Here is a 23,534-nt window from a genome sequence, read left to right on the forward strand (position 1 = left end):
TCCACCGAGGGGCGTTCAAGACAACCCGTGAAAAGGAAACTCTCAGCAGCGTCACCATCCTCTGGCCTTAGAGGACTTTGACTCTTGATGTGATCTGTGTTTTATACATGATGGATTAAAGTTTAGACAGAGGTTACTGGAAACATATCTCATAATTGAAACACACCTTACCTTTGGCAAATTATTAAGCCGTTGATACACATGAGCCTATCAGTATTTATAGCTGCTGACCTCATGTTTCCCTCAAATGATACTAACACCGTTTAACATCCAGAAAATTATCATAATCAAAGTTGTTACTCAAGTTTTTATATCAGGGGTATTTCTTGACTACCTAAATAGCATTTTGAATTAAATACATCACCCCGAACACCTTATTATACATTCAGAATATCTAAAACGTGACTCAATATACAGAAAATAATAATAATAAATAAATTATCCTACTGACTGATCTAAATTTGGATCAAAGGATATTTGTTTGTGTGTTTTAAAGCACACAAGTAAGTACTATCTTGTGTTATATTTGGAATGAAAGTAATGTCAATCAATGACAGAAGCATGTATTATGGCAGGCTCAGGAAAAAAAACCAATTTGAAACATTAATTTTATTTCCCCAAATGTTTTATTGAATTTTGCAGACAAGTATAAAAGAAAAGGGATAGCAGTCTTACAGTGTGTCTGCTTAAAAGTGAAAATATGAATTATGAATGAATCCCTCCAGTTTCGAGCATTTATTAAATAGTTTTATTGTAAAAGAGATAATAATAATAATAATAATAATAATAATAATAATAATAATAATAATAATAATAATAATAATGACTAAATAATTAAAATGATCAAATTGAAAAGTACAGGACAATGAAAAAATCATGTATATTTTAGGTTTTCCCAATTGTCCCGTAAAAGTAGGAAAAGTCATTAATATAAAGCAAAAGTGATTTCAGCCATGTATTCAGAGATGTTAAACACTGAATGGATAGCAGGAGGGTTAAAGGGCTCATTAGAAAGGACGGCCAGGGCCTTTAGGGTTTCCTTAAACCTCAAACATTGGTGTCAAATAGGTTTTTGATTAACCTTGTTTTGTTTGGGAATATGCACTAATCTAAAGATGTACCACAGAACATGGTAACCTTTTTTAAACTATTAAATTGTTTGCTCTTTTATTTATTATTTTATTCTTCAATGCTGTAAGTGCTGCTCTTTGATTTTCATGTTTAATGCTTTTAATATTAGTCTTCCCATTTTTAAACTTACAACAGCTAATTATTATTATTATTATTACTATTATTATAGTAGTGGTGCCCCAGGGCCTCTCTGCAGGTTAATGCAGACATGCTGCAACATATCTGACAGATTTTAAAGTATTCAAACTCTCTGAGGGAAAACTGAATTCATATGGTAAACTTGCAGGTGGTAAGTGCACATGGAGGTTTGAATTAAACATCGTTAACAGAGAAGCGAACATTGTTGTGTATACGATAGAACAACAGCAGCATCTGGGGCTGGAGAGCGTGGTGTGGACTAAAGCATAAGCCTCAGACACTCATGGGCCTGAATGACGGACAGAAAACAACCTGATGACACAAGACAGGCTGATTAAATACAATGCAAGAGTAGCAGTCCTGAACTGTCTGCTTGCAAAGGGGGTGTCTTCTTCCAGTAAACCCTCTGAAAGGAAAGAAAGTGGAAAAGTAGAAGAAGAGCTGCAGTGAATGTTTCTTCTCATTTGAAGAAATATCTTTCCCTCGTGTTTTTGGATTCCTTTTATTTGCTGAGGTAACAGCAGAACCTCCTGCTCTTTGCTGGTCGCCTTCCCTTATCAGCTGGAGTCAATGAGGAACTCCTTATCAGGGAACTTTATTGGTTGAGTCAACTGCAGGTACTGTGGATCGATGTGTGGGAATATTACAACGTCAGTAGAGATGTGTTTCACTGCTACAGCATTGCAAAAGTGGAAAAAGTAAAACTGGTGTTTCTCATGTGACATTAGTGCACACAACAAGGATGATTACGTAACTTCAACTGTTGTTACATTACCACAAAAAAGATATCATCACAGTTTTTGAATTGTGATATTTTGGGAAGAGGTTAAAGGTTAGGCCTGCGACAAATGATTGATAAACTATCATTTATCAAAATTACATTTCCCATTAACCCTGTTGTTTTCAACCACTCATCTCCCTTATCCTTCACAGGCGTCACCACATGTGCATTTCGTTTCTTGTTCGCTTTTCTGAGTAGAAAATGTTCATTTTTTTGTTTCCAGATGCATTTTTGTGAGAAACGTCCTCAAACAATCCACCAGAGTCACATCAGCAGCTGTGTAATACATGTGGCTGCTGCTGCTCTTCTAGGTAATGGTGTTTCATTTACAGGGAATATGCTTTCTTTGCTTTTTTAAAACAAGGACTGTAATAACTATTCATTGATTCAAGTTAAAGTCAAACCAGCAGCACCACAGTTAGTTGTTTAAAAAGAAGCGTATGTTTGGATCTGGCCACTGTTGTGTAAAATGTGGCTGAGGGTCGTCTGTTTCCCTTATTTAAACTTTGCCATGTTTGGGGAATTCAGTCAAAACATAACCTGTCACACATATCGAGTGAGGGTAGAGTTTCTATGGCAACAACACATTCACTGGACTGCACGTCTGTGTTTTGACAACATGTCCAACATTCCCGGTAGAGTTTCACACGTCTTATTATCTTGTTGCCCTCCGGTACCTTTGTGTCAGGGAGGTGTACTTTGTGAAATGCACCAGAATATCTTTTTGCTCCTTGAAACGTGTTACACACAAAACCTTTCCTTACAGTTAAGGGTACAGTTACACCTTAAATAAACATTTAAGAAAAATGGTATGCAGCTGGGTGCAACTAATCAACATATTAGAGCTGTACTTTTCAGAAAGATTTTTTTAAAGGGTGGCCCTTTAAGTTTAATGCCATTTGTTTTTGTATGATGCTGTATACCTATGTATGTAGTTATTGCATCTTATATGAATTCCTGTATTGTTTTAATCTGTGTAACCAACTGCCCTGATCAGTGATCATTATTTCAGCAAGAAGAATTACAAATACATCTGAGAGTAGTACAATTCAAAATATGTTGAGTGTTTTGCTTCTGTTGCTACTGTAGACAAACACCATCACTTGTGCATACTCCCTCTAAGCCTCTCTAGCGCTTCCTGCTGGCAAAGTGTACACAATGAACCCTGCAGCCGTTATTGTTCAAGATCTCAACAGTTATTTTTCTAACAACTTTTGCTTCTATTTGATATCAATGCACTTTTTAAAAATGACTATATTTCAGTGTGACTTTACTTCAGTGTTTGACTTTGTAAATGCAGGATGTGTTCATTCTCACTGTACAGCTTTCTGTTAATACGTGAAATCTTTCACAGATTGGACTGTGAAGAGAACTTCAGAACACCGTGTTTACAAGTTTAATATTGTTTTTTAAACTTTTCTACAGAATTTAAATAAAATAGTCTGAAAAATTAAAAATAACAGAAAAACAAGGCTCTAGTTTTAAAGAGTCTAAATTTACAACACAGAAACTGTCCAAACAAAAAGCAACACCAGTTACTACAGTTCTCCAGGATTTAGCTGTAGTCCGTTTTAAATTCACAAATTGTCCATTGTGGGTCTGTTTCGCGGCAGCACTACCGCGTTTCATGAGATACACCGTTGACCACCGCTACCACATTTGTCCACTCTTCTGCTGGATGGCTGACATTCACTGCGGGGTCATCTTGGCTGCTTCAGCTTTTATAAGCGAGATGAGTTCCAGGTTAATAAGAAACACGAAGCGAAGACCTGCAATCTGAAAATACAGAAACAGGGCCATGTTTTACTCAGTACCACTCAAATGTATCATGCCTGTTTAATATGAATCATAATACAACTTGGTTGGAAAGCCGCACACACCTCCACCACTGAGTTGTTGTTGAGTTTCCACTTGTTGCCTGACAGGACTGGTCTGCCATCTATGTAGATGGGTCGTCTGCCCTCATTGGCGATGAAGAAGTCACCATTATTCTTTAGTTTAATAATGCCTGTAGACAAAAAATATATATATATGATAACCATTCATTAAGAACATACTTCAAGATGATTGAATGATAATTGGTCATTTCGTTACATCAGAGGGGATCAGTAGCTGCCAGTTGAAACTTTCACTAAGTTTTAGCATGAAAATAAATCAAGAAAATAAATTTATAACCTTTATTTATTCTCGAGTGACATTGAGGTTACCCTTATTTTCAATGTCGTAGAGTTTACAATTTAAATATTGACAGTGGTTACAGTCATTTGAAAGTGATGAGATGACAGTAAACTGTACATTTAACAAGAAAGACAGTCATCTGAAACAGTTATTAAATTTAGTGCCTTAGCCCCCTGGGGATGTGTATTGATTTTGCATATTGTACTCTTATTGTTGTCTGCTGTTAGTTGTCATGTCATGGTTGTTGTTTGTGTGTTTTTTCTCTACTCCAGAACGGCTTAAACTGGATTGCCCTCCAAGGACTAATAAAGGGTGTTAAGCACTGTTTTACAACCCGACAGCATACACGTTTATGTAGTGATGTCCAAATGAAGCCTCATGAACAATTTTCATTCTTTTCTGAGTCCACCAGATGGAGGTCTCTGTTCAACACAGGGTTGAAAACAAACTGAATCACAATTCATTGAGCCCTTTTCTTTAAACCAAGAGCTCCATCTAGTGGGCTCAACAACAACAGTGGGTTTTTTCACCTTGTTTTCTTGATATTTTCCAGGCAGGTCCCTCGAGCGAAAGATCAACATCTATTGGTTTGTCCTTGGTTGCCCTGCCCAACGTAATCTGGGTGAACATAAATAAAAACATCATTAGCGTCATAGTGAAAAATACACGTCTCACCATTTTCTTGTCACAGACATAATAATACTAAAAATAATAATTGCTCCTCTGTAACAACAGGTTCTGAAAGATTTCTTACCTCTCGTGATCTCATGAGGTAGCGTACCATTCTTCCTCGTAGCGCTGCCAGTGTCTGGTTGTCAAATTCAGGCATGCTCATCCCTGGTGCAAAGCAAACAAAAAATCAGCTCCACTAAACTGGATTCCTCAAAAAAAATATACCTATAAAAGCCGGTGAAAATACCTGTAATATTGTCCACGAGGACCTGCCAACGAGGCAACTCCTGCTCCAACTGTCTGATCTCTCGTTTCTGGTGACGGTCCGAAATCATCAGTTCTGGATGTAAAGACAAAAGGTTAAAACGGAGTTATGGAAGTTTTTCTTTGTAAATAAAATCAAGATGATCAAAGCTTTTATTTAGTCTGTGCAAGATGAATCATATTCAGCTGGTTTCTTACCATGTTCCAACACCTCATCTCTACTCTCCCTGTGTGAAAAGAAACAGAGAGAAAAATCACTGTTGAAAATTCATGAACACACAATACTTAAGTGAGAAGACGATAAAATACTTTATCATCAGCAACAGAAACAGGACAAGAATACTGAAAAATGAAAGATTGTCTCACTTTAACTTTATATCATCAACCATCTGCTCAGCGTCAGAGAAGTTGAGGACCTGGTCACCTTTAGGGAGGGGCTGTACTGCAACACACAATCAGAGCGAACAAGACAATTACATACAGAACAGTTATGTTACAACAACCAGGAGGTCTTAATATAAGACACCCAATAGGCTCTCACATTAGTTTTTACTTTACTTTATGTGACCACTCAAAAAAGGGTTTGGTCTTTATTGATTATCTAGATTTTATATTAATCATTTCAGCGAGGCTCCATCTTTAAAAGTGTTTTAATAAAACCACGAGGTAATAACTATTGTGTCAAACTAGTAAGAGTTGATCAGGGCTGGCATATTGGAAATTTACAGCATTTAGATCATTATGCAAGGTATACCAAAATTAACATTTCTTATCAAGTAGTGCCATGCTAGGTGTTTCACATCCTGTCAAAGACTCAAATCTCAGGGCGGCCGGTGGCATAGTGGTTGGAGCGGTGGAGAGACTGGGGGTCCTCGGGGCAGCGGCCGCGGGTTCGGCTTTGGCCGTTTGCTGCATGTCTCCCCCTCTCTCTCACCCCTATCCTGTCTGTCCTATCTAACAAAATGCTTGAAAACTGCCAAAAAAAATAATCTTTGATCTCCATAATAGCCATATTACAGTTTGCTTGGATGACGGCCAAGATCACAATATTATTCAGAATTTGATGTGCACTGGAGTACAAAATTTCAATTTGCCGAAATAAAACAAAATAAACGACTAAATGCTTTGTTATGTGCAAAGCACAATAAATGTATTAATGTAAATATTCCCCCATGACAAGAATGCTGTGAGGAATTAAACAAGCTCCCGGAGAGTAGACCTTTGATTCTCTGCTTGATCTCGATTGAGCTCCCGACCCGCTGGGCTGTAATTTCACAACATTCCCCGAGACTTGAATCTTTTTATTCACAGCCTGTGTAATGTCATGAATAATGTATAGGCTGTGTATTGATGTGTGCAAACGCCATCTTCTGTTGATTTTTCACACTACTTGTTTAAAAAAGCATTGGAAATTCAGGGTTTTTAATCAGGCTCAGGCCCAAAACTGCTGCCATAGTTTGAGCTGGGGTCTAGTTTGAACAGAAACTATGCAGGTTCATTTAGGGTTGTGTCAGACTTTTTTCCAATTAGGCCAAATAAAACAAAAGACACTACTAATGCTTTGTTATATTGATATAAATGTGTAGGCTCAACTTACCACTTTGGTCATCCAGTAGGTAGTACTGCTTCAGCAGCTGCCAGTGTACCAGCAGGCTCTTGGGGGTGCGAGATGGGTGAAAGACACCGGGGTGTTTGCTCAGAAGCTCCTGGAACACGTCCAGTTTGGGCTGACTAGTCTGTTCAATCACAAATGTAATACAAAACTGCTTGTGAATGCAGCAGTCAAATGTGTGTGCGTACATTTAAAAACCATACCACATATGCAATAACCAATAACTGCATGTAATTCAACTATTAGAATGGTAAATTTAAGCTGTTAGACTGTTTGATAGTCTATGTTAATTTATTTTACTACAACAGTGAAATGTTCCGATCTCACTTACTGAACCAATCTTAGCCAGCAGTGCCTCCTCAGCCTGACTGAAGAGAGCTTTGCTTTGGATTGCTGCAATGGCTTCCGGGTGAAGCTGACGCATGGCCTGCCATGCCAGCCTAAACAGAGAGACAACAGAGAGAATTTAAACACCTAAATGGGTAACCAATGTGAAAACTTGGACCGACAGGTAAAGCTGCTGCCAAATAACTCTTTTCTTACTTTGAGATGACAGGATCGTAGAGGAGAGAATACCACCTCTCTTTAATTTCCCGCAATGTGAAACGACAGCTGAATTTGACCCCCAAATGAACCGAGGTTAGGTCTGTGGTCTAGAGACAAATACAGACTCGTCAGATCCTCAACTGATTCAAACAAACTAGTCACATTCATTTCTAAATCCGGGATAAGCGGTTGAAGATGAATGAATGATTTCTTTAGGACAATGATTTTACTTTTTATTCAACTCACCTGCAACACTGCATTAATAAGTAGCAGGTCATCAGTGGGTTTCCATCTTCCCAAGTCTTTAGTAATGTGAAGAGGCTGCTTGCTTTTCTTTACTCTTTTAGTGATGGGTGCAGGGTTTATGATCATGGAGAGAGGCAGTGTGAAACCGGTTCCTGATTTTGTCGGCTGACAGAGTAGCATAAAAGGTACAAAAAATATCCATCAAACCTCTGTAAGTTTATCATTTTTACCATGACATTCACCAAGAACATGTGGGTTCTAGTGCATTATGTACCTTTTTTTTCTCGCTAGATGAAGGTTCACTCCCTGAACAGCGGACAGGCTCTATGACAGGAGATCCTTTGACTCTACTGGACGACTTCACGAGACTGCTCTCCACCAACTCATCATCAAACTTCTTCCTCTTTATTGACCTGAGGACATAAATTTGTATACAGCAGTTCTTTAAACATTTGCAGATGCACCAGAGAAAACCAACACAAAATATTGGCAGCAGCATTAAACACCACATCTATGCTTTTAATGCCAAAAATTATACATGCTCTAGTATATGCAGCTGGTATCCAATAATGCAATATACAAGCGTATAACTCAAACCTGGAGGAACTTCTGCGCTTGGGAACACCACAGCCAAACGCTTGCATTGCCGTCCTTTTCACATCTTTTACCCCGAGTGACTCTTCGTCCTCTGACCGACTCTGAGCACCTGCTACTGCCATCGGTGCTCCGACTACAGGGTCGCCTGCTTGCATCTGTTCAGTCACGGACAACATGAAACCCATATTACCAAATAATACAGACATTTCTCAGCTATAGTATAAAACCTTTAACTCGGCTCCACAGAGATGCAGCGTCCATGGAGCAGGTTGCAATTAATTAATTCAAAGTCCCAGTAGTTTGATCTCTTTCGAAACAGCAGCTGGCTGTAAAGGTTGGGTTAATTATAAGAAAGGTGAGCACCACGTCTGAGGACTACAGGAGCATTAACAACTAGTGTTTTAATGGGCTCTAAATCAGGGCTCTTCAACCTTTTATGGGCCAAGAACCCCTTAGCTGAAAGAGAGACGGAGCAGGGAACCTGTACTACAAATATTGTATTAAATTGAGTTGAATATTAAATTGGGGCTAACATACAGGGTGGCCTAAAGCCTTTACACATGGGTGCAGATCCTGGGGGGACAGGGGGGACATGTATAAAAATGAATTGTCCCCCGCAATAAAACTACCCTTAATTATTCAAAATTCAACAAATGTATCTTCAGACTTCACAATATTCACATTTTAGATTCACATCTTAAAAAGCAATGATTGAAACGGTGGAACAAATAATTATGTTGGGTCCACTTGTGTTGTGTTTATTATACTAGAACTGTGTTTTTTAAAACTGTTTACCAGCATAATTGGCATTATAAAAACATGATAATTTAGTTTACACAACTTAGTTAGGGCTTCATATTTTGATATTCATCCATATCAATGAATCGTGCATAAAGTAGTCCCACACACTGGGAGAAAGGAAGATGGTGAGAAGAACTGGGGGTGAGTAGACATTACATGCCAAAATCCCTTAAAATTATAATATCCTAATATAAAAGCTAAGTAGGCAGTGACATGTTAGCTGTTTAAACAAGAAAGGTAAGCACAGTAAATGATTCCATGAGCAGTACTTTTTGAATGATATGATAGTCCCTCTACGAATTTGGGATTTATGGTGACATGGTATGAGTTACATACGGGCAAAAAAAACAGGCAAGAAAAAGCAAAAAATCACTTTCGTGTCCTTCCGAAAGAGAGATGTAGAAAAGTCTTCATACCTACAGCCACCAGGCTTTCTAACTCTTCTGCATGGCAGAGGACCCCCCCCCCACACACACACACACAAACACACGATTTCTCTTCTTTTTTTTAACGTATGTAGACACTACAGCGACCACTGATGCTTTCAGATGAAGATTGCCAGTTAACTTGGTCACTACAAACCACAACGTTTACGTGTTTTGCTGGAATAAATCATCAATGGGCTCCTTCCTTTTGGGTTGCATTTGTAATCTACTTGATTGGACATTATAAGGAGCAGTTTGTACCGGGGCCCAATAGATAGGTCTTTCAAAACACTCTGTGTTCACATACTACTTTGTCGGTACTGCGGTTAATGTGTCAGGACTCTTCTCATGCTACTGCAGTGGTCTGGTGTTATTTGGAGCAGTGTTAGTTGTTAGTTGTTGTTTTAATGCGTTCAACTCACTGCCCCAAGCTAATCAATGTTAGCTGAGGCAGGCGGTTAGTGACTCTCTGGAAAATCTGCGTTAATAGTTTATACACAAAAAAAAATATCTCCATGGCTTATTTGATGACCCAATTTACCTAAAAAGACCCTGGGAATTTCACACCGGAATTTCCCTTTAATGTTAAACTCACATTGGGAAGGCACAGTGACTCTTTCAGCTCAATTGTACCTGTGCATGGCTACCTTAGTGCCTATAAGCCTATCATCAAGGTTGTGTAAATGCATTTATTTATTTTTTCACAAATATATGTTTGTTACTAATACGTTGCATTCAAGTTAATGTATATTTTGACCTATTTTTAGAGAAAAAAAACGATGGAAAGATTATGAGACACTTTGTCTGACCCCTTGCAGTAGCTCTGATGACCCCCTGTTGAAGATCTCTGCTCTAAGTCGTAAATAAATTGGAAATACTTTAGCATGCTTCACCCAATTCAAGTTATTACTCAATAATAAACATCTTAAGGACACTACATGGCGGCATGCTATTACAGCTTTACATTAGAAACATACCGTCAAAGGTATAACCACACAGAGGGGTCCCTATTCAAGTATCTGTTTGTTGTTTATGAGTCAGACTCGCTAATCAACTTAGCCTTTGTTTAGATGCCATGTTAGCCACAGTGGCTCTCCTTCTGCCTTCAATGTGTCATATTAAGTATGAAAAGAAGAGCTGGGGCAATGAAGACAGCCTCAGTAGACAACACTGCACTACAGTCTGTGTGGTTATCCAGTATATTTGATCACAATAACGCTCATTTATGTTGGCTAGCATTAGCTTAGCTTCTTACGACAGTTAATTAGCGAGCTAATGAAAGTAGCTACGCTGTCGTGTGACTCACCTTTCCCCACTGCTGTCCTTCGCTGTGGTATGTGATCCGTTACCTGGAGTCTGTGGGATATATGTTTGCCTTTTATAAACACACAGATGGATAGCTACATGGCTATCTGGCTATTTGAACGTGACTTAACGTCTGTCTGTTAGCATTAGCTCTGCTGTCTGTCCGTGCCGCCCCCTGGTGGACCGGAGGGGAACCTGCGTCATCTTTGTGCAGAGTTGTGCTTTTTCATTTAAATATTAACACGAGAGCGATTCTTCTATTTCAAACTGAGGCTGTTACGAAAATCTTTTGTGTTGTTTCATTTTGGGCACCTAACCAGGACAATTTCAATTGTTTTGTTCTTGTTACAGAATTATACTTCTTCCCACTCCCTTTGGAAATATGTGAATTTAATTTTAGACTTTTTATTTTTGCTTCAATTATTATTTTTAATTGTTTTCTGTTTTACTTGTATTTACATATTAAAAATATTATTATTATTATTATTATTAATAATAATAATAATAATCATAATAATAATAATTATAATAATAATAATCAATAATCAATCATTAAATATTTTTTTGCATTTTGGGTACATAACCAGAACAATTTCAATTATTTTATTTTTGTTTCAAAATTTTTCTTAAATTATTATTTGTTATGGTTTTCTGTTTTAATTTTATTCGCATATTCGAAATAATAATAATCATCATCATCATCATCATCATCATCATCATCATCATCACCATCATAATAATAATAATAATAAATAGTCAATGAATAATCTTTTTTTGCATTTTGGGTGCCTAACCAGGACAATTTCAATTATTTTATTCTTGTTTCAATATTATACTTCTTCCCACTCCTTTTTTGTGAATTGAATTTTAGACTTTTTGTTTTGAATAAATTAATTGTAAATTTCTATTGTTTTATTTTCATCTACATATTAAAAATAATAAAATTAATAATAATAATAATAATAAGGAATAACCAATCATCAAATCTTTTTCTTCATTTTGGGTACATAACCAGGACAATTACAATTGTTTTATTCTATTTTCAGTATTATACATTTTTTTTGCCTCAATTATTATTGTTTGTTGTTTTCTGTTTGAAATAAAAATAATAAATAGTCAATCAATAAATCATTTTTGTTGTAGGGTACCTAACCATGAAAATTTAAATTGTTTTATTCTTGTTTTAATTTTATACTTCTTCCAACACCTTTTGGAATATGTGAATTGGATTTTAGACTTTTATTTTGCTTATTGTTTTATTGTTTTCTGTTTTAATTGTATTTACATTTTAATAATAATAATAATAATTATTATATATTATTATTACAGATAATGTAATAATCTGTCTCAGCACAGTGTCTCGTCATTTAAGATAATTTGGACTGAAAGCCCACTCTGCAGTGACCAAACCTCTCATCAGCAGAAAGAATAAAAAGGTGAGACTTGTCTTTACTGAGGAGAATGTTGTGTGGACAGAGAAGAACTGGTCCAGAGTGACTTCAGTGATGAGAGGACGTTCAGTTTTCTGTGTCTGATGGGAAACATTATGTTCGGCGTAGGACTGGAGGGAGACTGAACCCAAAGTGTGTAAAGAAGTCAGTTAATTTGGAGGAGGAAGTGTCATGGTTTAGGGGATGTTTTCTGCAGCAGGAGTTGGGCCTCTTGTACAGCTACATGGCAGGGTGAACACAAATGTTTATGTGAACCTCCTTCAGCAACATGCAATACCTTCACTGCTATTGTCTCCCAATCAGCCTGCAAAACAAGTTAAGCAGTTCCTTGAAGCTAAGAATATTGAAACAGAGTCCAGATCTAAACAGAATAAGAATCAGAAATACTTTAATAATCCCAGGGGAAAATTGTTTTTGTTTCAAACTCCAGCTATACAAACAACATATTTAACAACAACAATATTATACATGTAACATATTTGTGAAAGCAGAAATATAAAACAGTATATATATATATAGTTATACAGTATATACTATATATATATATACTGTTTTATATTTCTGTTTTCACTGTATAACTATACATGTATATATATATATATATTCATAAGTGGCTGTAAACCCCTCACACATCACTGTACATCGTACTCTCTCACAAACTGGTCTTCACTCTCCATGCGCAGAACCACTCACTGGTATCTATTTATCTATAAATCCATTATCGGACTGCTCCCATCTTATTAATCAATGTATCTGGTACAGAAACAATCCGATTGCAGCCTCCGGTACCTGGACTTCGTCTCGTTTGCCATCCCGTCAGTCCATACTGAACTTGGCAAGAAGACATTTTCCTACGCTGCTCCTTCCGACCTGGCAGAGGCTGAAGCTGTCCAGCTTTATTTCTTTAGGGGACTTCAAACTGCTTGTAGGAAGGCTGTTGAGACAGTCTGTGGGGGTCTGCACTTGTACATAACTTAACTTGTACTTAACTTGTTCTTTGCACTTTGCACTTTGCACTTTGCACTGTATTATTTTACTGTTTGTGTTCTGTGTAATAATAATAATGTAAATAGTGTAATAATGGCCCTCTGCTGGGCCAGTGTGTCGTAGAGAGGCTGGGAGACATTGTCCGGGATGGACCGGAGTCTGGACAGCATCCTCCTCTCTGACACGGTCGTCAGGGTGTCCAGCTTCTCCCCAACGACATCACCGGCCCTCCCGATCATTTTGTTCAGTCTGTTGGTGTCTGCGACCTTCAGCCCACTGCCCCCGCAATGTGACAGCGAAGAAGATCTTACCGGCCACAACAGACTCGTAAAACATCCTCAGCATCGTCCGGCAGATGGTAAAGGACCTCAGCCTCCTCAGAAAGAAGAGTCGGCTTTGGCCCTTTTTGCAGACAGCCTCTGCGTTTCTAGTCCAGTTCAACTTATTAATTAAGTACACCCCCAGGTACTTATACTCCTTTACAGTGTCCACAGGGACCCCTGGATGGAGACAGGTGTCACAGGTGTTTTCACCCTCCTCAGATCCACTATGAGCTCCTTTGTTTTAGTCTCGTTGAGCTGCAGATGATTCAGCTCACTCCAAGTGACAAAGTTGCCCACAACAGTCCTGTATTTACTTTCATCCCCCTTTCCGATGCAGCCAACTATTGCTGAGTCATCAGAAAGCCTCTGAAGGTGACAGGTGAAGAGGGTGAAGAGAAAGGGAGAGAGGACAGTCCCCTGTGGGGCCCAAGTGTTGCGGACCATCCGGCCAGACACACAGCTTCTAGGCGTACATACTGTAGTCTGCCCATCAGATAATCCACAATCCAGGAAAAGATGATGGCCTCCACCTGCATCGCAGGCATAAACCCCTTAGAGAATCTGGCAAATCCTCGGCAACAAAGTAAAGTCTAAGAAACCCACTACAGTTACTGAACTGTGAAAGAGACTGAAGAAGAATGGACCAAGATCAAACCAGAGCAGTGAGAGAAACTAGTGATGTCCTGTGGGCGCAGATAGCTGTGGCCTCTACACTTCCTGTTCATTTTTTAATCATATAGCCCTAAGAAAACATTGTTTTAATCTTCTCTTGATGATGATTACTGTTCTCTAATTTTGATCACTGCCCTTTTTTCACAAAATAAAGGTTTTTGTTGAAGTGCCTTGGCTATTTGAAAAAAACATGCTAGTACAGCAGTGGTATAGCCACAGCGGATATTCTATCAAATTCTGAACAATAAAAAATAAAAGTATTTCCAGTGTAGCGTAACAAAATCAGCATTTTTCTCAACTCTAGTGGTGTTAATCCCATGGTCCAGTTTTCCACAGCCAAATGTTGGTCTTTAGCTTCACAGTCAGTTAATATCACTTAGAGGAGTGATTTGGTCCAAATTATCGACCACAGCAAGTGCCCCACAGCTCACAGTACGCACATGGCCATGTCACACTGGAACTTAGATAATATGTGTTGTAGCCTATTTCTTAGAAATGACTGCCAGGTGCTTGTTCATCAGCATCTAAACTAACAGCACTCATGGGTTAGACCTAAATCTGATGCAGCTGAGGGTGTTTAGAGCTTAAAGATAACGCTGAATCATGACAGAGGGGGTTAGTTTTGTTACCAAGACAATGGAGTATCACATAAACACAAGAGAAACAGGTGATATTAATGACGTAAACTAGATTATCATCGGTGTGGCCTAAGAAAATCAACAAATAGGCAGAAGTCCAAGTTGAAACCTTTTAATGACATTTAAAGCAACAGTTCAAAATGTGTTAAATTAGAATAAATACAGAGTTCAGATACTGAAGCTTATTACATTTACAAAATGGTGGTATATCTCCAAGTTGAATGTTGCATTGTGCTGTACCGTTGAATTGTGGCACACATTTACATTTTAAAGACAATACAGTTAAGGCCTGAGTGCAGAGTGGCCCTTGTTTGGAATCTTAAACAGTGACACCATGCAGGAATAATTTCAACAGCTGCCATTTTTTCTTTAAGGAACCCGTTACTAATAGTCACCATAAGCACCTCATAAAATCTTCTTTGATCAATACATTGAACACCACATCTACGCAAAACTCTCACAGTAGCTCAATAAGAGCTGAAGAAACACTGTGTCCATATGCCAGTCTGGGACGCCTCTTGAATAATTTAGGACACCCGGTGTAGGCTAACCTCAGACAAACAGAAACGCTCTTAAAATGAAAACTAGGACACACAGGAAATTATATATATAATTACGAGTGCAGATGAACACAGGTCATACTCAGATTTAGGAAGGGGCTACTTGGAAGTTGAAAATCAGCCTAAAATATTGTTTTGTTGCATATTCCATGAAATGCAACACGGCCTGACTCTCGTTAAGGATAAAATATGAACATTGTCTACTGGAAGTTACTGAAGGAGATCAGTGGCTTGCTCTGTGCAAATAAGTGCTTGATTCTTTAAAAAAAAAAAAAACACTGCTCCCAGTGGAAAGCCTAAGTGATGAGCTGTCACTGCTCATCCTTCATTCATTTGTCCTTCTCCACATGTCAGCCTCCAAGCACCAGGTCACATGTACGGAGGGCTTTGGCCTTTGTCGTTTCAAAGGTTGAAGGTCCGTTCTAACAGCGTGCAGCAGGCTCGCAGTTCCTGTGATAACTCCGCCTGCTAGCGCTCTCTACTGCGTAGAGACTCCTGTTCTTGTTCATGTAACACATCAGCTCAGCAGAGTGGGTCATCGTTCAATAAACTGGAGGCTAATGACATTTTCAGGAACCAGAAGCGTCCTTGTCATGGGCTTCACGGAAATCCCTTCTGGGTCCGGCTTGACATCGAACTCTATGAGGATCTAGTGTGAACAGAGAAAATTGATTTAAAACAGGGTGACGGAAATGAAAAAAATATATATCAAGTGCTCCCGTGCTAAGTGTTGGGGAATGACTCTTAACCGAAATCCCTGGATTAAGTGATCAAATTAATTCATTAGGAGCTGGCTTTGCCCTTATTTTAGTTCCAAGAAAAGGTGCTGCAAGAGGATTTGTCTGACTGTATTTAATCGGAAACAAACTAAATCACTTGTTAAATAATTAAACTAATCTGTGTACATGTGGCAGTAACCAAATGTGCCACAGTGTTGAGACAAATACAGTATATATGTTACATAAAACATTTTTAATGACTAAAAAGAGGTTTTAAGTTTAAAGCTGTTGCGATTTATCAACAGTTATCAACAAATAACTGCTGATATAAGCTTTTTTCCCCAATAGTCAGCACAAAATGAGTCTTCTTGGTCATATCACAAACTACTTTTCTATATCAAAGTCTTGAAAGTGCGATCAAGTCCAGCCAACTCACCCTAGAAAGAGCAAGGTAGAGCTCCAGCTCAGCGATGCGACGACCTATGCAGCTGCGTTTTCCCACGCCGAAGGGTACTGAGGCGTACGGGTGGTGAGTCTGGTCCTTGTTCAACCATCGATGGGGCTGGAATTCATGTGGATTTGGAAACACAGCTGCATCCCGTGATGTTGCAAAGTGGCACAGCGTAATCAGAGTCTGAATGGAAAACATTTTTACTGTCAGATTTGTATAACATTCCCATTTAGCCAAGTAAGACAGACTCCTTGCAGCATGGCCACATGACACTCACATTTTTAGGGATGAGGTAGCCTCCAACCTGGATGTCTCTTTCTGTAATGACTCTTGCATTGGCAGGAATAACAGGGTACAGTCTGCAAAGCCAAAGTTAAATAATATGAGCAAAATTAAACCAGCAAATTAAAAACTACGTGTCTCCAGGAGATTAAGTGGAATCTTCTGAACCATACCTAAGCACTTCTTTGACTGTGGCCTTCAGGAGAGGCATGCGGGCCACATCTGCTGCCTCCGGTACTCTTCGACCCTCAAGCACGCTCAACACCTCATCCCTGAGCGATGCCTGCACCTCGGGGTGACGGGAAAGTTCGTACAACGACCAGGACATGGTGCTGGAGATCTAAAGGTAGGGTGCATGGGAGGTTAATAAATCAGGGAGAACTGATGTCAGAATCAAAGCAAAGGAGGGGGACGGAGTGATAATTCATACCGTGTCGACTCCTGCAAGGAGCAGCTCTGTGACGTTGCTGTAGACAGTTTTCATGGGCAACCCGGTCCGTGATAGGAAGTAGGTGAGATAACGTCCCTCCACCTTTTCTCCATTGGCAACCTTCTCAGCTTCGGCCGTCAGACGCTGGTCAATGTGGCCTTTTGCTGGAAGCACAGAGATCAGAGGGCGTTATGAGAGTGAGGGTGCAGTATGAACGGCAGATGCTGAGATACAGCAGCAAGTCCTGAGCTTTCTGGTGTGACCTATAGTGGGGTGATTTCAAGTTATCCTCCTTAATAAGTACCAAAAACCATGCATTAATTACACAGCACTTAAATAAACTAGACTTTCTCATAAACTTGACATCTGTTTTTCCTACTTTGTGGAAAACACCTAGATAATTAGATTTACCAGCACTACACTGGGATCATCATGACTTATGTTCAAGACTTCAGCAGCACAGATGATCTTGTACTGCGTGAGGTTTAATCTCCTGCTTCCTGATCCGGTTTGTATAAGTTCAGAGTAATTATTTTAAACATGTTTGATTCAGATCTGGATGAGTCTTAAGTCTGGTAAGAGTGAGCGGGACGATAACACAGTGCTGAATGGAAACCAGCAACAGCCAATACAAAATGAGAGGGGACTGAAGTAGGACTACTAACTAGGGTAGGGTCTGCTGAATGTCCCTGCTCATACATATTTTAAAAGTACCATATAACGCTAATTTTTAGGTTCATATTTGTATTTTGGGTTTTTACTAGAACATATTTAAATGCTTTAATCTTCAAAAACACATAATTTTTCTCATACTGTCTGTCTGAATAAACCTGTATTGCCTGAAACGCTCTGTTTTAGCACCTGTCTCTCTAAGGTCCCCTCCCAAAAAAAAGCCCAGGATGCTCTGATTGGTCAGAGTTTTCGTAACAGCACTCTCTACCTACATACATGTTGTACAGTTGTGAAATCACAACTACAGAAGTCTGTCACTGTCAGAGTTAATATTTCCTAGTTGGTGTATTTTCTACTACCATTCCCCATGCCAACACTAAACTCAAAGGATTAGAAGAAATGACCTACCGAAGTCAAACATGTAGTCCCAGCACTGACAGAAGATGTTCCAGGGTTTAGGAAACAGCTGGTGTAACCACTTTGGCATGGCCATGGTAAGAAGCGTCATTACAAACATGGTGTTTATCGACTGGATGAAACGCTCTGTCTCTTCTGGGACAACCTCATCCAGGCAACCGATTCTGGATTCAAACAACACTGAGGAAATGCCTGTAAAAAAGGGGAAAAAAAGAAAAGGTAAATGAGGAGGTGAGAAAGAGACGGCACAAGGACTGACAGAAACGTACTGTAAACCCCAGGCCGTAAACTCATGCTGATGAAACCACATGAAAGAAACGTTTTATTTTTCAACAACACTTGGCCTGGCACTCAACACTTGAATCATTTTGACGACGGTAGAGTAAATGTTAGAGTCGTGCATGTGACCACACAGTCACTGGGCTGAGACTGTGTTTAGTCTGGGGGGAATCGGAGAGAGGAAAATGAATGAATATATAGTTCTGTCCTCACGCAAGAATAACTGCTGAGGAGCCTCGAGGCCGAGAATGAGCAATGAGCTGTACTCAATAATCAGTATGAGCTGTTGTAAGAGTACAAAATACCTTTACTGAAGTACTGTATTTTACTACTGAACAATTTTAAAGGTACTCAGTATTTCCTTTAGTATTTCCATTTACCACTCCTGTACATTTCTGAAGGAAATATTACTTTTGATACTAATCAACATGGTTGGGACGGTTACTTTAACAAATGTATTTCAATACAATTACTTACATAACTTGAACTGTACTGTGATGTTGTTCCCCTTTTCTGCTTTAAATACAAAGTAGTCAACTGTTAGCTATGGTTTCACTCGAGACCAGAGTGGTGTTGTGTCAGACTTGTGAGCTGTCTGCATGTGCATGGTAGTATATCTTATGCTACTTTATTTCAAAATGTATTTTAAAATTGCAATCCTGTTAGTAATCCATTTTATACTACACATATGAATAAACTGGTAACATCCTTTTTTACTGTGACATATAAAATACAGTTACTTTTTTGAATCGTAATTATGTCATGCTATTCCACTTCACAGTCCTGCTTAGAAAATACTTTTCTGTACACCTTTTCAATGGACTTCCATTGCTAGGCAACAGCCTGGGTCCTTGTTAACTTCCTGTCAGCTGATGTCATTCACATTTAGTGAGTGTTTACATTTACAGGAATGGTCTTTTTACTTGACACTCAAAACATTCAAAATATAAATTAGTTTAAAAGAGCTCCAATTTGACAAAGTACAACAAGAAATGTGCTTCCACAGTAATGCATCAGTGACAGTTACCCAATATATATAATAACATGACACTCCATTCTGCTTTTCCTGGTAATACCTTTGAATGCAGGACTCTTACTTATAAATGAGTATTTTTTGTTTGCAGAATTACTACTTTGATTAAGTAAAGGATGTGAATACTTTTTACACTACATCAAAAGTGAGCCAAAGGTCATTTGTTGTTGATCTATGATGAAAAAATGTTGGAACCTTTCTGGCTTTGACAGGCGTTTGTGTATACAATGTCAGTGTATGATGTAATACTATACTTCCAGCATGTATCTGGCCCTAATTACCAATGTTTACACAGTGTTGCATACCCTGCAGTGTTACATGATGCTGCCACGCCTCAGAGCGCATGAAACCTTACCTTCGAGGCCAAATCGATAGAACTCGCTTGCGATGTCAGTGACCAGGCCCCGAGAGCGTCTGCGAAAGCGAAGCTTTGCAATGAGGTCGCTGACTACGCCGTTCAGGGTTTTGTCGTAAGCTTCGACTGCTTTTGGCCGCAGCATGTGCTTCCCCAGGAGACTTCTCACCGACTGCCACTCCTCCCCCTCACTAAGAACACACACAGAGTAAAAATGATCAAACACTTGTGTTAGTATTGCATCTGTACACACATTCACCCATTTGACACCAGACACTGGAAAATGCAATCTGCGCTCTCGCCATCTCTGCATCGTCATTGCAGCCGGGGATTGACTTTAACGGCACTATAGCAGGACTTTCTGCTCTATAGTATAGTTGTGACATCATAATCTTTCAGCAGTCCTGGCTGCTCTTTTAAAAGACACGGTTTCTGAATATAGGCTGTGTGCATTTCACTGTGGATTGAGCATTTTGATTCTTTCCTAGTATTTAGCACCCAGACCTGCTTTATAATAAAAAAGGAATGGATCTTCAATTTGACATAGAAAGTTGTGTCTTTGTTTCCAGTTCTCAGTTACATCATTCAGTATGCCATATGACATATCATTCAGATTTACATTCAGTTTGAAGCTGTCCTGTGACTTTGGGGGTTTCCCATGAGAGAGAAGAGGACAGAGGAAGTTTCAGAATGATACTCACGATGTCAGGAGTCCATAGTGATGTCCTCTGAGCTTCCTATAGTCCTTCCAGGAGGAAAGGTCAGAGCGCATGGGGTGCTGCCCCTCCTGCCTCAGCACCTGTTCAATGAGCGCTGGATCAGCCACATGAACTGTCAGAATGGGACCGAAGCTCGCCTTCCACATGGGCCCATACCGCTGCACTCCTTCCACCTGGGACGGGAGAGAAATTGGTGACCTTGTGAAAACCCTGCAGGCTATGAGGTGACTGGCATCATCTTTGGATGCGCCTTCTGTCCTTAAGTTTGAAGCCAAGTAAAGAGAGGGAGATGCATGCAGGATTTGCTAATCCACTTATTATAAGACAATCAGAATGTCTGTTTGCACCCGGGTGTAAATAGCCTCACAGCAGCGATCCAACTTTTGACACCTGACCCCTCTAGTAGTATAAAGAGCGATAAAGTGCAAGGTTACTATGGTAACTACAGGTGAATGGGTTAAGCACTGGACTTTTAAACAGGATACCTGTGTTCAAATAACATCTGAAACTATTTTTGCAGCTTGGTTTGGTTAAGGCATCAACACTTGGTTAGGCAATACAATTACATATGGGTGGGCAAAAAATGGGTGCAAATAACATAGTTGACTACAGACACCATGCACAGATCAAATAACATCCGCCTCAGATAGTCTTTTTTAACCTGAAGACATGGGGATCAGTCATCTTCTTCTCTACTTGGCGATGTAATAGCTAAATTAACTTGCAAAACCGAAGTCTCAAAAAAAGAAAGTTTAGATTAAAGCACCCCATGACTCAACAATGTGGTTTGCTTAATGTTACTTCACTTTGAGAATGATGCAGTCTGACACTAACATCGATCTGCTGAAAGGGGAAAGATGCTCTGCGCTCACCTTAAATCTATGTTCCCCCTACATACAAATATTCAATCAATCTAAAAGTTAAAAGAATGTTCTCCAGTTAAATCCCAAGAAAGACTTGTGAGGATATATGTGGTTTCTTGTTTTAATGTATGCCCCTTGCCTAAAATAATAATAATACTACATTTTAAAGAACTGTTTTTATTTTCCTTCATCCTACATCTACTTGTATTATCCATGAGTGTTCAGTATAAAGTAAAAAACTTATAGGAAAAAAAATGTAATCTCTGTTGAACATCATCATCTTACCTGTAACTCGTGCAGCCGTGACAGCCCCCGTTTGCCGAACAAGTCCCAGGCGAAGCTGGCGACCGACGGTCCGGGCATGTCGTCCAGAGTCTTCACCGCCTGCTGCTTGGCTGATGAGCGCTCAGCCCACCTCTCCATCCACTTGACCAGGGGGAAGGCGCTGCGGCCGGATACTCGTAGAGCCTGTTGCAGCATCCTTCTCACAGTTATCATCAAACGGTGACCAGACGCTGCTCTCTTGGACGCCGGTGCTCATTTTGTTTCCCCGGGCTGGAGGCAGTATTTATAACGCGAGACCTGCTCCTCGAACCCACGGAGATAAAGCTGTGCATTATTTTTTTTATCTGGGCCAATCGTGGGTGTGAATGCAGCGCGGGCCCCGCCCCTGCTGGACGAGGGAGCCCTTAGGAAGGCGTGAGTTGAGAGGAAGGTGTGTCCAATCAGAGAGGTTGCGTTTAGCCCATCCCAGAGACGGCACACGTGGAGTTCCTGCATACATAATGCATGACTTCTCTGTTACTGTCGAGGCTTATCTCCCCCTCCCCCCGGGGCAGCACTTTGCTCTCTGATAGTCCAGCAGACAGACAGACATGTTCAGTGATCACACATGTGGAAATGAGGTCTTGTTTGCTTAATAGACCACTTAGTCTACTCCTCAAGGCTAATGTTACGAATAAATCTCATTGATTTAGACTAGAAACAGATGAATCAATAACCCTCCCAAAATGGCCTAAATATCACAAACAGACTTATTATTAATAATAATAATAATAATGAGGCTGCTGGGGGCCTAGTGACAAAGACAGTGGGACATTATTTCGAGCTGAACTTGAAGATGAAATAATTGGGGGCCTGTGTCTTTTTCAGTCCAACGCTGCAGCTTTGTTTATCCAGCTATGACCGATTAGTTTTGCTGACTTGCTGGGTTTCCAGGAGACAATCTTCACCTGATTTCATTTGAACTGGAATTTGTCCAAAGCATCATGACTGTGAAGTAACAACCGCAGAGCTTTACTCAGAATCTGCATGCTTTGACATTGGCACCAGCCTCATTTGCTTTAATAAGAAATCCCAGCTTACCCAGCTCCACAGAAACACTGAGGATTGGTTGAAAATTTCAGCAGGATGAGTGAGAAACATCTGAGCATTTTTATTGATTATGGCAAGCAACATCGGAACTTCTTTAGTGTTTGCAGAATGCGTCCTCTTGTTTTCAAGAGGGTCCTGACAAGTCAATACATCTTTACCAATGGGAGGTGCATACAGCATACTGACACATTAATTCATATTCTTAAAGTTTATATTAGAAGGAAGAGCAACTTCAAAAAGGCTTTAAAAAATAGGTTATGGATTGAATGTGTTACAGTAAGCTATTCCAAGCAAAAGGAACTTTAAATGTCTTTTTTATAATCAATTTCTGCAGAGACGTGTCTTAATAAATACATTTTGGCATAAAAACCGCTTAAATTAAAAATAATGCATTTAGAAATAAATATGATATGAATATTCAGACAGTTAAGAGGCTCGTACATATCACGCTGATGGATATGAAACGGATTTTTCAAAATAAATCTACTTAAACTATTGAAAATAACATATAAAGGTCAAAGATGGGACTCTGTGTTATGACATACAATAACAGCACAATCTGACATAGATAGCAACAATTGAGTACGTTTTTCTTTTCTTTTTAAGAACACAA

The 23,534-nt window shown here is 39.3% G+C and overlaps 2 protein-coding genes across 3 annotated transcripts; both read right to left on the reverse strand.

Annotated features, from left to right (window-relative positions):
* Positions 1-3,432: 3,432 nt before the first annotated feature.
* On the reverse strand, positions 3,433-10,834 carry mcrs1 (microspherule protein 1; the record flags this gene model as incomplete). Of its 2 annotated transcripts, XM_083939783.1 has the most annotated exons (14): positions 3,433-3,826; positions 3,931-4,058; positions 4,759-4,846; positions 4,983-5,065; positions 5,148-5,240; positions 5,363-5,391; positions 5,531-5,606; positions 6,762-6,900; positions 7,108-7,216; positions 7,320-7,429; positions 7,569-7,733; positions 7,843-7,981; positions 8,166-8,320; positions 10,698-10,834. In XM_083939783.1, 13 exons carry the CDS (start codon positions 8,318-8,320, stop codon positions 3,740-3,742), a joined length of 1,401 nt encoding a protein of 466 aa, XP_083795909.1. In that variant the 3' UTR covers positions 3,433-3,739. The 2 variants fall into 2 exon arrangements, with proteins under 2 accessions (XP_083795909.1, XP_083795908.1); XM_083939782.1 differs by lacking the exon at positions 10,698-10,834 and having other exon boundaries at positions 8,166-8,341.
* Positions 10,835-15,862: 5,028 nt separating this feature from the next.
* cyp27b1 (cytochrome P450, family 27, subfamily B, polypeptide 1) lies at positions 15,863-22,045 on the reverse strand (the record flags this gene model as incomplete). The annotated part of the gene is made up of 9 exons (XM_083939483.1): positions 15,863-15,976; positions 16,483-16,680; positions 16,775-16,856; positions 16,953-17,119; positions 17,210-17,373; positions 18,290-18,490; positions 19,966-20,156; positions 20,667-20,857; positions 21,833-22,045. 9 exons carry the CDS (start codon positions 22,043-22,045, stop codon positions 15,863-15,865), a joined length of 1,521 nt encoding a protein of 506 aa, XP_083795609.1.
* Positions 22,046-23,534: the final 1,489 nt, after the last annotated feature.

The sequence above is a fragment of the Echiichthys vipera genome (assembly GCF_963691815.1).
Source record: "Echiichthys vipera genome assembly, chromosome: X".
NCBI classification, from domain to species: Eukaryota; Metazoa; Chordata; class Actinopteri; order Perciformes; family Trachinidae; genus Echiichthys; species Echiichthys vipera.